This window comes from Schistocerca nitens, chromosome 1, assembly GCF_023898315.1.
Source record: "Schistocerca nitens isolate TAMUIC-IGC-003100 chromosome 1, iqSchNite1.1, whole genome shotgun sequence".
Classification (NCBI taxonomy): domain Eukaryota; kingdom Metazoa; phylum Arthropoda; class Insecta; order Orthoptera; family Acrididae; genus Schistocerca; species Schistocerca nitens.
In genome coordinates, this window is record NC_064614.1 from 935,423,722 (window position 1) to 935,441,598 (window position 17,877).

General features: G+C 42.7%; 1 protein-coding gene across 1 annotated transcript in view; it reads left to right on the forward strand.

Moving 5' to 3' along the window:
• Positions 1-1,398: 1,398 nt before the first annotated feature.
• LOC126213347 (venom carboxylesterase-6-like) overlaps positions 1,399-17,877 on the forward strand; it is a 193,692-nt gene continuing 177,213 nt past the window's right edge. The window contains exons 1-2 of the mRNA XM_049941080.1: positions 1,399-1,510; positions 10,753-10,973. Of these exons, the coding sequence (XP_049797037.1) occupies positions 1,399-1,510; positions 10,753-10,973 (333 nt within the window). The remainder of the gene's footprint in view (positions 1,511-10,752; positions 10,974-17,877) is intronic.

Genomic DNA, 17,877 nt, shown 5'->3' on the forward strand with positions numbered 1-17,877 from the left:
TTGCTGGGCAACATCACGCCAACAGTTGATAAACCACGTGCCATGTGTGAACCAGCATTGTCCTGTCGAAAAACTGCACCAAGATATGGCGCATGATAGATAACACATGAGGGCATGCTATGTTTGTAAAGTACCATTGCGCCGGCAGAATTCCCTCAACCACTACTAGCTGTGACCTTAAGTCATACCCGATGGCTCACCATACCAAGACGCCAGGAGTCAACACCTTTATGACTCTCTAAAACATGGGAGGAATGGGATGTCTCTCCATACCGCAGTCATACTCGACGACGACAGGCATCCGGAGTAGTCCAGGACTGACAGTCATCGCTGAACACATTGCGAAGCCATTCTTCAGCTGTCCATGCTTCCCGGTCACGACTCACTCAGATACAGCCGACTGTGCTGTGGTGCTAACTGCAGCGTACGTATGGAATGCTAATTCACTAGTCCAGCTACTGCTAGTCTCCGGCCAATAGTGCGGGATGACAATGAATGCCGCAGGGAGACCATTACTTGTTTTAGAATACCAAGTATGGATGCAAAGGGGCTACGATGTGTTTGATGCAAAGTACGGTGGTCCTTCCTTGTTGTGGTCAGACGTGACCGACTGGAACCTGTCGACGAGTATGCCTGTCCTCACGTTCCCATGTAGTCCGACATCGGGTCGCTGTCACATTCCAGTGCCCCACAAATATGGATACTGCATCATTCTACCAGCCAACGACATGGAGACCCACAATGAGGCCCCTTTCAAGCTCTGTCAGCTGCTGATATCACTGTCTCACACGATTACGCAACACCTCCGTGTCCTCCACAGTGATCAGTCAACATTCGACTCCGTTCACTCACCTTACATGCCCAAACAGGCAGCAGCGCTATACACGAGCAACACCGACGCACTATGGTGGCCTGTCACAGAGAATATCGTTGGGAAAGCTCTACACAGGCCGTGATACAGAGTAACGACTAAAAAGGGTTTGTTCCAAAAGTTTCGAGAGTAAAATTCGCCAGGGGACCTAATGGGCTACAACGATGTGGTTTTCGCCGGGAATGGTGGCGCGTTTTCCTGGCTAACGAATGCGACTTGGCTGAGTCACTTTGGGGAAGCGATACGGTGAGAACTGCGTTTCGCGAGGAGATTAAAGATGCAGCGGTTACACGAACAGCAATACGCAGTCTGGCTGTGAGACGGTGGGTTTGATTCCGGATGCCTTCGGGTAGGAAGCTATGTCCTAGCCAAGAAGTTTCGGGAGGCAAAATACGTTCTGGGGAGGTCGAGGACAACGAGCATTTCGGTCGTGCGTAAGGGTGATATCACCGTATAGCAATATGCGGAAATCGAATTTTATCGCATTTTTGAGAGATGAATTAGGTATGAGAAATCAATGTACAAAGATGATCCTGGAAGTGGTGCCCAATGAACTGAAGGAACCCCTTGCGCTGAAGTGTGGCGAGTTGTTGGACGCCGCGGAAGTGAGCCTCATTTTTTGGACAGGCGACAAGATATGTATTTTCGAAAACGATATTAAATCACTGGATCATTCTTGGGGGGTAAAAGAGGCTTCGAAGCGTTCTCTTAAGAAGGTTCCCGATGTCGCCCTCCAAGGAAGCCTATGCGGAATTGACAAAGCGGTGGCAGCGATACTTAGATGCGGAAGGAATGCACATTCAACGTATTGTAAACTAAACTTCAGCTACTTAGCTCAGGTGCGACGTACAACACACTTATGAATATGTGTATGTAACAGAAGTAAAGTGAAAGGGTTACCGCTACGTAACACGTAATATCTCTTTAAGGCGTACTCGGTAGTCATCGTATTTCCAGTCTCTTGAACTATATTTGGGATACAGAAACGCACTCACTTGATTTCACTATCGGACCTCCCGCTCATCAAAATTATTAACACATAGTAGTTAGACCTAAGACCGCCTCTATACATCACAATAAAAATTAACAAGACGAAAGTTATGAATTACCTCCGAAACAAAGAAATTTGTATTTCTCTCATACACAGTAGAGATTATTTAATTTGGTTCTATGCTAGAGAAAATATGAAGACGTACATACCTGTACAGAAATACAAATTATAATATCCGCCAAGAAATGATGTCATAGCAGCCATTGGAATTAAGCCACTGGTCAAAGACCATGCCTAGTGTCGGATATTTCTCTTCACCCTTAAAATCATTCGACTCATGAGAATCGTTCTTACTGTTGCAATTTTCTCAAACGTTAGCGCAAGTACAATGACAACAACAGGTTACAAAAATATCAAATGAAAAATGAAGATAACTTACCCAAGAATTGGGGAGCATATCTTCAGGACGATAGCACGATGTAGAGACCAACGCAACAACTAGAAGTGTCCGTTACTCAGCAACAGTACAGCAGCGGCTAACAACAGCAATAATTAAAGTGCTATTTCCGAAGAAGGAAGCGTTAGTACGTCATTTATTGCCATTTTTCGGCACCAAGAACTCTGTATGGACGACAAAATCGTTTTATTAGAGTTTTCGAATGTTGCTTGCGGTTCTTATAAGGCCTTATAGATTCAGGACATGGTATGCAACGTTGCGACAGTTAACGTCTTACAAATCACTTAATTCTGCTTGTCATTAACTTCTCTTATTCGGGGAATATTTGCTGACGATCTGTGTGTGATACGTTATCTGGTTAGGTAGTGAAATATACCTCGGCGTCTAAGTAAAACCATTGAGAGCTTGATCATAAATTCCTATTAACTTGTTAATCATAAACTGACAAATGACTCATCGGATTTTGGGAAAATGTATTTCACATAAATAGTACAAAATAATGAATGATACATTATATAGAATAGTATTTTTAACATTATCAAGTTTCTTACACTTAATTACAAATGTTCTATGTACTCTACACCTGTTACATAACAAAAACCTGTGCGGTAGTCAGTTTCGGCCCATACATGTTGGAGAATGTCTCCGCCAGTGTTCGACCGCGCAACATGAGATATAATTTAAGTAATCGATTCCTAATTATGGGACCAAAGTCGATCGTAACACGTTGCAGCAGACTGATTCGAACCTAACCTGACGTTAACTTATATTTTTGTTATTGACAAGACATGTTTTTAACATCAGTACAACATTGCTGACTGTTTACTGATTCCGCAAATATCAAACAAACCTTCTGAAATTGTATTTTCATATCTGTGTAACAAATTAATATCTGGAATGTTGTAACCAGATAAATCTATTACCACAAACTGAGAATCAATTACAGGGAAAGATCGATATATGACAATAGGTTTCATGGAGGACATACTCTTTTGGCTTCTTACAAAAGTGTATCATGTATGGACAAAGGAATCCACAGTGCAATATCAAAACTGCAATTAAACGACGTTTTAAAATATATGACTCATACAACTTATGTTAGCGGACGAAAGACCATGTTTTACATCTGCAAATGGATAGCAAACACAACGATGTACTAATAAGAACAAAACATTTAGGCAAGTCAATCTCAATATTTTGTTGTTCATAATTTTGGAAATATCGTGATTTCAGGAAATCTAAGACCAGTCTTGGAATCACCGCAACTAACGCTTTAAGGTGAGATACTTCACACAACATTTCAAAATAATTTTAAATTTAGTAAAAGTTACAGTCATTTTATTTTGCTAAGACGATTTGTGGAGGGAGCAGATGAGTCAGATATTATTGATATCTCTTTTGTATACATTCCAACTACTTTAATTTGCAAGTGACAATCTATTTTGCGTTAAAATATTATAAATTAAAACACTGCTTATCACCAGCAAGCTTATTTCCACTACGAAGTAAATATTTATATTTCGTGTTCGTGATCTCACATCTCCTAACGAGGTGGGAAGATATATGTCTATATATACATTTTTGAGAGCCACCAACAGCAGTTCTTTGTAAGGTGTTTCTGGGATAGGTCGTGTGACTTACCGTTTCTGTGATTTTATGCCAAAATTAAGAAACAATGTGGCCGAAGTTTTGTTGTAGCATGAAATGTGATTTTTATGAACAATGTGAACGATGTTCACCAATAAACTACGTACTATTAATTTATCTTCCAACTTACTTATTAATACTTGAAACATATCACAAGTGAACCCAGAGGCCAGTCTCATGGAATGGACTGCAGGCATTTTAAATACATCGGTGTAATCAATAAGATGCATTAGGCTGATTTGTAGTTCGAAATTATTGCCTTCCAAGTGTCCAAATAGAAAAAAAAAACACAGTCTGTAAGGTCAGGAGACCTTGCGGGCCACCTGAAGAGGGCTGAATCGTCCTGAGTGTAGCGTCCAAACCCGGATTGAAAGTTCCTCGTTCAGGTCGCTACGCACAACTCTATGCCAATGTGGTGGAGTTTCGCCTTTGTTGGAATATGAAGCTTGGGCTATCAGCTATCAGTTTAGGAAACAAACAGTCTTGCGGCATGTGTAGGTACATTGTACCCATCGCAGTTTTTCCAGGAAGAAAGTAGAGCACCTTACACTTTGCCACATGAAACAGCACAGAACACTTTTAGCTTTGGAGGATCTCTTACAATCTCCACTGCGACACTGGGATTTGGTGTGCCCCATATGCGAACGTTGTGAGGATTCAGTCGATCGTTTATGTGGAATGTTGCCTTATCACTGAACACGAGTTGGGGGATGAACTCGTCATATCAACACAATTCGCGTCTAACAGTGCGGACACTTGGCCGTAAACGTTGCCGAAGCTGAATGTGGTATGGTTTCTGATGTAATCTTTTGCGTGTAATCTTCCTCACAGTTGAATGAGTTCGCAACTTGCACTACGTGTAGATTTCTTTGGACTACGAAGGAACGCCTCTCGGGTACTCTCTACTGTTTCAATTGCAACGTTTGGTCATCCGGAGCTTTTCCCTTTTACAGATGCAACGTGTATACTTTAAATGTCGATACCACCGGAGACTGATATATTGTGTTCGTAAGGAACGCTGCACGGTAGTGACGGATTCAGTCTTCTCATATTGCAACGCACAAAAATGCTTTCTCTTGGTCGCCAATTTGCAAACTGCTATCACCCTGCCGCCTGGTGTATCACATTAAAACCTAAAATGACGAGAAAAACATCAATATATGCTCTTTTCAATGGGTTTTAGTCCAAACTTGTGACCATTATACATTTGAAGCTATAACCCGATAAATAATTTGTAAAATCCCTGTATTTTTAGACCGTAACAGCAACATTAAATTTTCGTAATAGCATTTTTGTCTTCTAGTCCGCCTGCTTAGCTGAGTGGTAACGTGCTTGCCACCCATGCAGCGGGGTCGGGTTCGATTCCCGGCCGGGTTGGAGTGGGTATTGTTGTCCTCATTATCATTTCGTCCTAATCACCGGCATGCAAGTCGCCCAATGTGGTGTCGACTGAAGTAAGGCTTCCACCCCGGCGGCCGAACCTCCCCGGGTGGTGCCTCCCGGCCAACAATGCCACACACTCATTTTTTCTCTTCTGGAAGTCAGGGCTCTTTGTCCTTTTCACACGTACACATTCTGAAAGTTACTGAATAAATTACCGCAATTTGCTAACGAAGAGACACGAGTATGGAGAACATAGTAATAAGCAAACCCTGACGTAGAGAAACAACTGAAAGAGTTGAAAACAAATAGGTCGCCAGATTCGGATGGAATCTCAATTCGGTTTTTCAAAGAGTACTCTACGGCTCTGGCCCCTTACCTATCTTGCATTTATCGCGAATCTCTAGCCCAGCCCAAAGTACAAAGCGACTGGAAAAAGCGCAGGTGACTCCTGTACATAAGAAAGGTGAAAGAACGAACCCTGAAAATAACAGAACAACATCTCCAATATCATCGGTTTGTAGCAGAATTCCTTGTTGGAATACAATAAATTTTCTCGAGACCGGGAAGCTTATGTCCACGAATCAGCACGGTTTTAGAAAGCATCGCCAGTGCGAAACTGAGCTTGCCCCTGTCTCACACGATACACTGCACACTATGGATGAAGGGAAACAGGCAGATTCCATTTGTGCATTGCCGGAAAGCATTTGACACGATGCACCAATGTGGACTGTTATGGAGGTACGAGCATATGGTATAGGTTCACAGATACGTGAGTGGCTCGAAAACTTCTATTAAACCAGTGTGTTGTCTTCTACAGCGAGTGTTCATCAGAAGTAAGGGTTTCGTCAGGAGTGTCCTAGGGAAGTGTGATAGGACCGATATTATTTTCTATGTATATAAATGATCTGAGTGACAGGGTGGGCAGTAATCGGCGGTTCTCTGCTGATGATGTTGTGGTGTATGATTAGGTGTCAAAATTGAGTGACTGTAGGAGGATACAAGTGACTTAGACAAAATATCTTGTTGGTGTGATGAATGGCAGCTAGCTCTGAATGTAGAAAAAATTAAGTTAATGCGGATGAGCAGGAAAAACAAACCCGTAATGTTCGGATACAGCAGTAGTGTCCTGCGTGACACACTCACGTCGTTTTAAGTATAGAGGCGTAACGTTGCATAGTGAGGTTGTAGTACGGAAGACGAATAGTGAACTTCGGTTTATTGGGAGAATTTTAAAAAAGTGTAGTTGTAAAACAGAGCACGTATTGGACACCAGCACGAGTTGTTCTTGAGTAATGCTCGAGGGTTTGGGGTCCTTACCAGGTCGGAATAAGGGAAGATATCGAAACACTTCAGAGGCGGGCTCCTAGATTTATTACCGGTAGGTCCGAACAACACACAAGTTTTACGGTAATGCTTCGGGAAATAAAACAGAAAACCCATTTCACATGAGGACCACGAAGATATATAGGGCGGAGAAAAATTGTGGAGCAAAATTTTAACCCTGGATAGCTGATGTTAGTATTAACCAAAATTACTAACGTTGAGTAGGTAGACAACGCACAATTTTTAAACTACGGAAACTTGGCGCCACGCGCTCCAATTGACCGCGGGATTTCCCTGCTGCCGGATGCTCTGGATAACGCATGGCCGCGAATGCTTTGCCTGCCGGAGATTGCGATGAGATCCAAGGCGGCCCGCAAGCTCGATGGTAGCTCGCCAGCCTTCCGCTCTGGGGGCCTGGGGATGAATACGCCGGGGTCCCGGCACATCCACTGTAGTTCCATGATAAGACGTACCGGGAACAAACCGGTCAACAGCTATTAGTTCACGTACAGAAACTCTTTTACAAATTGTTTCGGTAGCTAGTACATTGTTTACTTAAAACAGATGCTGTAACTGGTGACCCTCTGAGGTGACACAATCTTGTTAACGTCGAACCGTTTTTTGAGGAACTCTTACAAAGATTCCTGGCATTGCCCTGATATGATTGGCAGTAAACTGAATGCGATCCATTAATTCCTCTTTGTTTCTAAGTTGTTCGCGTCCGGGAAGGTGAACTAGAACTTTGAAAATCCCTACAGGAAAAAGTCCGATGGCGTGAGGTCTGGTGATCGCTGGGGGTCATGTCCTATGAGCATTTCTGTCAATTTCGAAGAGTTCATTTAAATATCCGCACACAGCACGATTGTCATGTGCGGACGGACGCCCTATCATGCTGCAACCAGATGCTTAGCCGTATGTCAAGGGGAGCATCTTCCAGCAGGCCGGGCAGGGTTTCTTGCAAAACGTGAAAGTAATTTTCCCCCGTACGTCGAGGAGGTAGGCGGACTGGCCCAATCAGATGGTCACCCACAATGCCTGCCCAAACGTTGAGCGAAAATCGTTCCTGGTGTTTGTGGACGTAAGTGACGTGAAGATTTCCCCTTGCCCAATAATGAACGTTTCGAGTGTTGTGAAGGCCATCTCGATGGAATTTTAACTCGTCGGTAAACAACACAATGACAGGGAAGTCGGGATCTCGTGCAATACTTCGCAGAAACCACCGGCAAAACCATAGCCTGTGTTCATAGTCCGCCACAGGATTTAGGTCTTGGACAGGGTGGAAACTAGTGAATCCTGGCCGTCATCCCTCAAAACCTCCCAGACTAACTGATGAGTGAACCCCATGTCGTGTCCAACAGCTCGAGTATTTGTCGTAGGTGCTTCCTCGAGAACAGTCCCTTCATGCAGCATCCCGTGGCGTTCAAAGTCTTCCAGCATCACCATGATATCCCGCTAACGAAGCTGTTTCGCCAAGTCGCCGGTGAATTGCTGTAAACTTTTGCGGGTGTGGGTGACGCCTTGGTGGGTACCGTTCCTCACACAACAGTCGAGCTTCATGCGCAGTACCGTCGGTTAGTCCATAAACAAAAACCATATCTCGTTGTTCTTCAAACGAATACTGTGCCTTTATGCTTACTGTATGAGTGACGTGTGTTTGCTCCGAAGCGAAGTGAGGTGGAGAGAAACATCAAGACCAATTCGACACGTTTGCGTATCACGTTGGGGCAGTGACGGGGCGACGGACGTTTGTATGTGTGAACCGACAACCATAGCGCTGTCCGTCAACCGACGAACGGCAACAGGGCAATCCCGCGGCCAATCTGAGCGCGTGACGCCAAGTTTCCGTAGTTTAAAAATGGTGTGTTGTCGATCTACACAACATTTTGGTTCCTATTGAGATCAGCTATCCAGGGATAAAATTTCGTGCCACACTTTTTCTCCACCCTGTATACGAAAAATTAGGGCTCATACGGAAGCATGTAGACAATCGTTTTTCCCTTGCTTCATTTGCGAGTGGAACAGGAAAGGAAAATACTAGCAGTGGTAGTGGTAAAGGGTACACTCTGCCATGCCGTATGGTGGTTTGCGGAGTATATACGTAGATATACACTCATGCTCATAAATGAAGGATAATTGCAGAATGTGGTGCCACACAATGCAGCACTACACACAACTGAGCTAACAGCATAGGCACATAGGGAACACACGCGACACAGGTCTGTAAGTCCACGGTATTGGTGATAAGTCCGCAGCTCGTGGTCGTGCGGTAGCGTTCTCGCTTCCCACGCCCGGGTTCCCGGGTTCGATTCCCGGCGGGGTCAGGGATTTTCTCTGCCTCGTGATGACTGGGTGTTGTGTGATGCCCTTAGGTTAGTTAGGTTTAAGTAGTTCTAAGTTCTAGGGGACTGATGACTATAGATGTTAAGTCCCATAGTGCTCAGAGCCATTTTTTTTGGTGATAAGTTGAGAAAACCGTCCCGAAACACATGTGCTACAAAACGCCACTGTTTCCTGCGCATGTACCCCGATATCAATATGGGATATGATCACCATGCACACGTACACAGGCCGCACAACGGGTTGGCATACTCTGGATCAAGTGCTCGAGCAGCTGCTGGGGTATAGCCCCCCATTCTTGAACCAGTGCCTGTCGGAGCTCCTGAAGTGTCCTAGGGATTTGAAGACGTGCAGCGATACGTCGACTGAGAGCATCCCAGGCGTGCTCGATTGGGTTTAGGTTTGGAGAACAGGCAGGCCACTACATTCGTCTGATATCTTCTGTTTCAAGGTACTCCTCCACGATGGTAGCTCGGTGGGGCCTTGAGTTATCATCCATCAGGAGGAAGGTGGGACCCACTGAACCCCTGAAAAGGAGGACATACTGGTGCAAAATGACGTCCCGATACACCTGACTGTTACAGTTCCTCTGTCAAAGACATGCAGGGGTGTACGTGCACCAATCATAATCCCACCTCACACCATCAGACCACGACCTCAAACAGGTCCCTTTCAAGGACATTAAGGGGTTGCTATCTGGTTCCTGGTTCACGCCAGATAAAAAACCGGCGAGAATCACCGTTCAGACTATAACTGGACTCATGCGTGAACATAAAGTGGGACCACTGTTCCAGCGACCATGTACTATGTTGTTGACAGGCTTTACGGAATCTCCTGTGATCAGGGGTCAGTGGAATACAACTTGCAGGTCTCCGGGCGAATAAACCATGTTTGTTCAGTCGTCTGTAGACTGTGTGCCTGGAGACAACTGTTCCAGTGGCTGCGGGAAGGTCCCGAGCAAGGCTACCTGCAGTACTTCGTGGCAGTCTGCGGGCACTGATGGTGAGATATCGGTCTTCTAGTGGTGTTGTACACTATGGATGCCCCGTACTGTAGCACCAGAACATGTTTCCTGTCTGCTGGAATCATTGCGATAATCTTTGTGGCACACGGAAGGCCCCTGCTACGACCTGCTGCGTTTGACCAGCCTCCAGTCGACCTAGTATTCTACCCCTTATAACGTCATCAGTATGTGTTCTTTGAGCCATTTTCAACACACAGTCACCATTAGCATGTCTGAAAACGTGTGCACTCTTTCTCGCTGCACCGTAGACTGACATGCACCAACGCACCTCTGCGTATGTGGACTGCTGCCAGCGCCACCGTGAGACGACCGTAGGACAAATGCACCGCATGGTCATACCCCGAGGTGATTTAAACCCGCAAACCGCCCACCAGAGCGTTGTATCACCTTAATTTATGAGCATGAGAGTAGGTACAGCTGTACAAGTTCAAAATATCAGCACTGACAATATTTGTAATTTTTAAGCAACTTCGGCAATTTGATGCTCCAAAGGTTCCACGAGCTCAAATTAGCCGTATCGGCACACCCTGCAGCAGTGCACCACGTGACAAAGTAACTTAATGTGTGATACTTGCAAGCACCAACATGCATAAATGCTTTTTTTGTAGCCTTTGCGACGAGCGGTGCGAGTTGTAAAAGCGACGACTGGTGGTGCAGCGGTTAAGTGATAGCGCGGGGCGGTTGTCTGGCTGAGATGACGTCCTGAGTCGCGCCCCCAGACGGCGGCAACCCGCAGTACGCCGACCTGATAGCGGCGCTGTCGCCGCCGCTGCGGCGTGTCACGGAGCTGATTACTGCCGCACAGTTAAAGTTTGCCCAACTGCCGCCTCCTTGTCGCGGCGCGATGGCGACGGTTTACCGCAAGTTCCGGCAGCCGTCTTCTCCGGTGACGCAGTTAATAGACTGCAGCGGGCGATTGGCACGACAGGGGGCTGTGAACGTGGGAGTCGAGCGCCAAATGTCGTGCGGGTACAGCGGTTACTACCCAGTCCTAATTAATTTATTAATCAGAGCGAGGTAAGGAATGGTTCAACCATCACACATCACTGCGTCGGACATGCTAAAATTGCAAGTTGTTCCTCGCGAATTGTTGCACTGGATGGCTACACTGAGCAACTCGTAAAGAGAAGGTCGAGCACAGCTGCAAGCTCCCTAATTCAACTGTAAGGTGTTTTCTTACCTCGAGTCTTGTAAACGTATTTCGGTGTTCCAAATCGTCCACTTCTAATGCAAATGTCTTAGCTTCACACAAGCATACAATCGACTGTGAATAATGGAATGGCAAGCGAGAAAATCTCAATGATACTGCAACGATAGTCTCGAAATAATGGGACGCTACCTTGCTTTTTATAGGAAATAAACGAAAAAAGTAGTCCTTAGAGCCTGTCTAACGGTAATACTTGAATGTGAGTCCGATGGATTCTAATCATCACTTATCGAGCACCATTTCAAGTTCTTAAGATTTCCTCCACACGAACTTAATTACAGTTCGAAGAGACATAATCGCAGATTTACATAGAAAAACGTTTCCGAAGAACTTTTAACTCACTAAATCACTTTTAGTCGAAAACGTTCGATTCACTGCGTATGCGGGGTGCCTATCTAAAAACTACTTGTAGACTGTCTAGCGAGTTAGATTCAGTGTTTCGTGCCTATCTGCAAAGGGCGCGTTTCTAATTCGTCGGTTTAAACGTCCAATGACTGACAATCTGAAATAAAATTACAATTAAAATAAGAGCTTGATTTTGGAGATACTTAAATCACGGTTAAGAAGCTGTCGGTGTGGATAATGTCGACAGTCTAGTTGGAGTCGTATATAAACATATATACTTAATATTAGTAAAGAAAATTATGTGTTTGCGGCCAAGCCTAGCAGTTTGAATTACCGTATCCTCTACACCTGTCGTTTTATATAATTGGGATTTTTACCCATCCTTATCCTCTACACCTGTCGTTTTATATAATTGGGATTTTTACCCATCCTAACTGCATGCTCTCGTATAGCAGCGTAAACGTCTCTAAACTGTGTAATGAAGTCTAACGAAATGAGGGTTGACATGGAACATAAAGGCTGCAAAGGCCGTGTATTTTAGGATAAGGCACAAAATTCTTTGCTAGAAACAATACGTCATCTAAGTGTACCGGTTTATGAACTGCCAAATTCTTGCAGCATGCTGTATCATCGGTGAATGCGCCATAATGGACTCCCAGTGTTCAACATAAGTGATTCTCGAAGAGAGTTGGGAAAGATAGATCGGTTAACACGGATACCGGCGTTTTAGTTCTGAACATCTGGTATTTTTCGGTATTTGTTTAGTATCGGTTATTACCAGTGCTTTTTATTTTCACTAATAACTGGTAACAAGTCGAAATATTGATTACCCATGGCAGCTGTTCTACAGTTTTTGGTTTATAAGTAAATCGTTTTAAAGAAACGAGTAAATTTTATTAGTAAAATTTCCATTGCTTTGAAATATTGCGTCATTGTAGAACATGGAAAAAGTGATTTTAATAACAGCTCCGACAGACACGAGCAACAGACACAAGGTATAAGAATTGGTACAGGATTATTGAGACAATACTGTACCTGTTACCATGCGGCATGGCCTATTGGATTGTATGCGTGTACGTGAAGAGAGCGAGACTTGCCTCAGCTGGACTATATGGTAGTTTTTCGCTGTTGTCATGTTAATTGTATTAAAGAATGGCACCATCCTTAGACTGAAACTGTTTTATGAAGTGCGGTATCAGTAAAGTACAACGATCCATTTGCTTTAAAAGATTAAGAACGGAACGAGCCACAACAAACTTGCAATGTCATATAAAGAGAAAATTTTATAATTTATTATTAGTTTACAATAAAAATAGAAAGTAGCTGATATGTTGCTTGTTTTACATAACATGTCTTTAATCGCATGTAGTTTTTGAGACGGAAAAATAGTTCTTCAACTTCGGTTTTCACCTTTTAGTGCAGACCATTTGTAATGAGTAATTAGTGGTATGATCCTCAACTACAGAATCAGTAGGAGAGTACTTGGGAGGTTTTGCAGTATTCAGCCACTTATCACTTTTCGAGAAAAGTAGCGGATGGTGGACGGAGTAAGTTTTCTTTTACTTGCTTATTTAATTAAATATTTTGATTCTATGTATCTTGAAACCGAAGGAGTCAAAATTTCTCAATGTTTTTTAGATTTCTACCTTTATTACAGGTAACGAAAGGAATAAAAACTGAAAATCAGCTATTTCAGAAAATTGTTATTTTGACCGGTTTTAAGAGTCGGGTTTAACTAGCGTTGAAGGAAAAAAAGAAACAATAGAACCGAAAACCGATTATTTCTTCAATAACCCGCAATCCCTAGTTCCCAATAGTCAATGAAAGAACTATCAGCTACAGTTAGTAGTACTCTTCGATTGTTGGGCGTCCATCAAAACGTGTTGCAACAGTAAACTATGATGTGGTTCATTATATCTCAGCTCCACATGAGTGTCCTTTTGCAAGTACCGTCAGCCAGTGGATCTGGATGAGGATCACCGTGACGTTTTCGCACTTAGTAAACAAACTCGTAATGAGACGTGCTGCTCTTCTTTGGATTTTCTCTACTTCCCCTAGCGGTTCTACCCGGTAAGGTCCCCAGACTGAGGACCAATAGTCAAATATTAGTCGTAAACCTCACATATTAACTATCCAACAGAAAGCCCACAGATCACTAAAACTAGTAACTATCCGAACTGGAGACTGCATCTCTCCAATACCACCCTTCCCTAAAAAACGTTGATCCTATTCATCCTCTCTTATATAAATATCTTTTGGGGATCCTCTCCATCAAAGTTGAGTCCCTCCAAATCCTTGAATTTCATTCGCTGCGCCTTCATTTCTGCGTCTGTTTACCTTCCCCACGTGGCTCCTCCCTCTACTATATCATCAAATTCCCACTCATCCCCATCATCACTGAACACCAACGTATATGATTTGCTATCCGTAAACTAGGGACCATAATCGCATTGTTTCCTTTTTGATCAGGAATATTGAAACTTTTAGCAGCAAATTCTATCCTTCTTACATCTACTATACGCACACTTCATACTCTATCCCCAAGCAATTTCAACCGACTGCCTCTCCCCGATAGTGAAATCCATCCCGACATTTATCCTTCCTTCCTATCAATTATAAGTCCATCCCATGTACTCCACTCTACATCAGGGTTCCCCTCTCCCTCTCTCCTCATTTCTTCTTCTCTAAGTGGCTGCGCACCCACGTGGCTTCTCTTAACCTGCTGTCTTCCCACCATTCATCCCAAATACCTACGTTCATCTAGATAGTTACTACACAACGGACCCCTTTAGTTTTTACCGACAGTCTTAAAGCTAATAGAACACAATTTCTCCTCTACAAATCCTTTTTCACCAAATTGCAGGTCCTTCAACTTTTTCAGGAAGTGCAGTGCTGTTTTTCTGCAGTGTGTTTTAAAAACATATTTTTATTTTTATCTTTTAATCCTTTCATTTTATTAAAACAACAAAGAAAAGCGACAGTTTCATTGTTTTAAGTAAAACGCCAGAAAATTCATACATTTAAAGATTTTAAAAACGTTTATAAACTTTTCATCTGCTAATCATCTTTGTTTCGTCTTTGTTTATAATTTTAAGGCTTTTGGCTGAAAAGCAGAATGTTATACCGCTGACAGCCCTACCCTCCCCTTCGCCGCCGATATGTGGCGATGGGGGTGAAATAAAATAACAGTAAAGAAAATTCCACAAAGACAAATAACGTACTTCAGTCATCGTAATTTAAATTCCACAGCATGAAACTATAGCATAACAGCTTTTTTCATTGTAAGCCAACGTTGATATTTATTAATTCATTTCAAAGACACTTGGAATTACCGCGTCCACTGCGTAGGTACTTCTGACACGCGGCGTCTGTAGACAATCTTAAAAGTGCCACAGGTTTTAAAATGTTCTGTAACTTCTAATAACTTCAGAGCTCGTTATAATTTTTAATTTCCGATCTTTAGCCTCGGTAAAAGGATGAAGGAAGTTTCTTACTAAAGAGGTGAACGGGGTTTTAGGGGATTCTGAATACATTAACTTATACGTAGCTGACGCAATAGAGACGTGATCCGACTTCAGATACAGTAAAATGCTTCTTAGTTCGTACTGGCGGTAATCTGATTCTACTGTGCACATGACCGCGTGATGTACCAGAATACATGAAGACTGAAATTGGATTTTTCGCTGTCGAGTAGCGTACATGTAGCTGGAAAGAGTATTTCTTGAGAATAAAAGGCGATATGAAGGTAGCAATATAAAACTGAAAGCGTGTACGCATGTGCATGACAACACTATAGAAACGAAACGTGTCAGCTGACCAATTACCTACGGAAAATAGAATGTTTTTACAATTATCTATAAGAGTCTTCGAAATTTTACTTCCGTTTGCAGTAAATCGCCACAGAAATTTAGAGACTATTGAAGTAGGATTATGCTGGAACATGTTATTCTACAATCAACAACACTTCAACAGTGCGTGCAGTCTATGCTTCGAATGTAAAACACGACGTCTCAGGTTTTCCAACCACCAGAACGAGCCGCATAAAGACCATCAGCACTATCACGGTTATGTAGAAGCTTCAGCGACTACACTCGATAAATATGCTGAAACTTCACACTCATCATTTCTCATGGTCGCTTTAACATGAGGGATACATGCGAGTAATGGGTAACGCGATCGACGAAGTCAAAATAGAAATAGGTGTCGTATAAGGTATTGGATACCCTATGTAAGCAGCAGTGTAGCACGACGAGCCCCGCTCAGTTTCATCATGTCAGGAGGACCTGGCCTGACCCTCGTCGTTATAACTGGCAAAGCTGAAGTGGAAACATAGCCTCCATTGTCAGTAGATTCGCCAAGACTAATACGATGAAGTTCTATGATCAAGGAAGGGCATGTCATTCCTCTCACTGGCATAGGACGATTTATGAACACGAAGCCTTTTTGGTCAAATGTTTGAGTGTGACGAAAACATAGCTCCCTGTAAACTGCGCAATGGGTCTTTGTACCAATTTTCGTACCCGAACTGTGTTGAAAATGGATAAATGGGGCACCATACTGACCAGCGTGCTGTATAATTACGCAGGAAAAGGATTTACTTGTTTGGAAGTATCCAGGGCAATAAAGAAAAATTTTATTAATGATTTGGGGGAATTTTTTTTTTCAGAATTTTCATAGGAAAACGAATAGTGGGAAGTAGACAACTGTAGGATCAACTTGAATAGTGTGAGGTCTAGTTTTGCAGAAAACATTTGAGTGCTTGAAAGAAATCAGGGTAAATAGAAAGAACTTCATTGGTGATTTGAGGGAAATATGAAGCATTTCACCGACAGCTGTTGCCACCTATGCAAATAAAGTATCACAATTTTCATCTTTTGAAGACGTAGCAATTTTTCGTATAAGTTCTGATATTTAACTGTCAAAAAGTTTTCCTTCGAATCAAATACAAAAATTAGGATATTTCTATAACGCTTTCTGAATAAAACTTGAAGAACAAAAACATAAAAAAAGGTGTCAAATGTTTTGTGAAATGAGTTGTCTGAAAGTAAAAAAAATAAGATGTGTTAGAGAAACATTTGACGCTCATCTGAATGATGCTCGAAACCGTCTGAAGCAAATTAAGTGCCGATTGGCAGTGCACATTCTCTTTGCTGATATTTGAGGGTTTCTCTATTGAAAATTTTTTGAGATTGAAACAGTGTCAGACCTTTTTTACACCTTCTGGCACGGATGACAGAAATACATTGGGGCCACACAACAGCAGATCCATGATCTAGATTATTTACCAGACAAATATCCTCTAGCACTCTTTAAAATTCTGAGTTACACATTGAAATTCAACTTCTCAGTCTGCTCCTTATTTAGTGTTCAAGATTTCGAGCATCATTCAGAGGTGCGTCAAATGTTTGTCTAATATATTTTATTTCTTCCTTTTAGACGAATAATTTCAGAAAATACTTTATGCGTATTCGCTCCACGCTGTGAGTGTTTGGGTATTTAACACTGTTCAGCTGAGTAGTTTTATACATTAACCGTCACCAGATTCCTACGTAAACCGTCTAGTACGAAGTATCTCGTCACAATTACACCATGCGTCAGGTGGAGATGACTAAAACAAATACCCAACAATGCCACAAAATAATTTATGATTTCAATGGGGATGGAGTCTACCGAGTTTGCCGCGAGTTGTGGTGCACTCATTGTCACGTAGCTGTTAGCGTCAATTGTTAACGTTCTGTGTCCCGCCAGTTCAGATCCGACGACCAGCAATCATTTACTGTGCACTATTTATTATTTCGGAAGGTTCTCGAAATTTCTTATGTTCATAATGTTTGTGTATTGTTGAATATACTCATTTAAACTGCAGAACTGTCCTTTGAGCAGTTCAGTGCTGTTCGCCCATCATTGATGATCAGGCTTTCGGATTTGGACTTGTGTGCGGTTAAGACGAGGTAATATGCAATTTTAAATGCACTGACTAGATATTAATTTCAGCAATTGTGGGTGTACGCGTCCGACGAATGCCCTCCTGAATTGGTCCGATTGTATGTCACCTACACAACGATAAAGCGTGCCCATATGTTACCAGCAATTCTATAAAATAGTTGGGAAAAACTACGATGACTATTTTACCCCTCGTGGTAACAGTGTGGAACCGCTAGAGAATATAAGAAGGCTGTTCTGTCGAATATTTATGACTATAACTTCCAGCACAATTTCTAGAAACACCAGTACCTCTAGGAAGTTAGAACTAGAAAGACTATTTCTAAAGAAACCACACTGAAGTAAATCG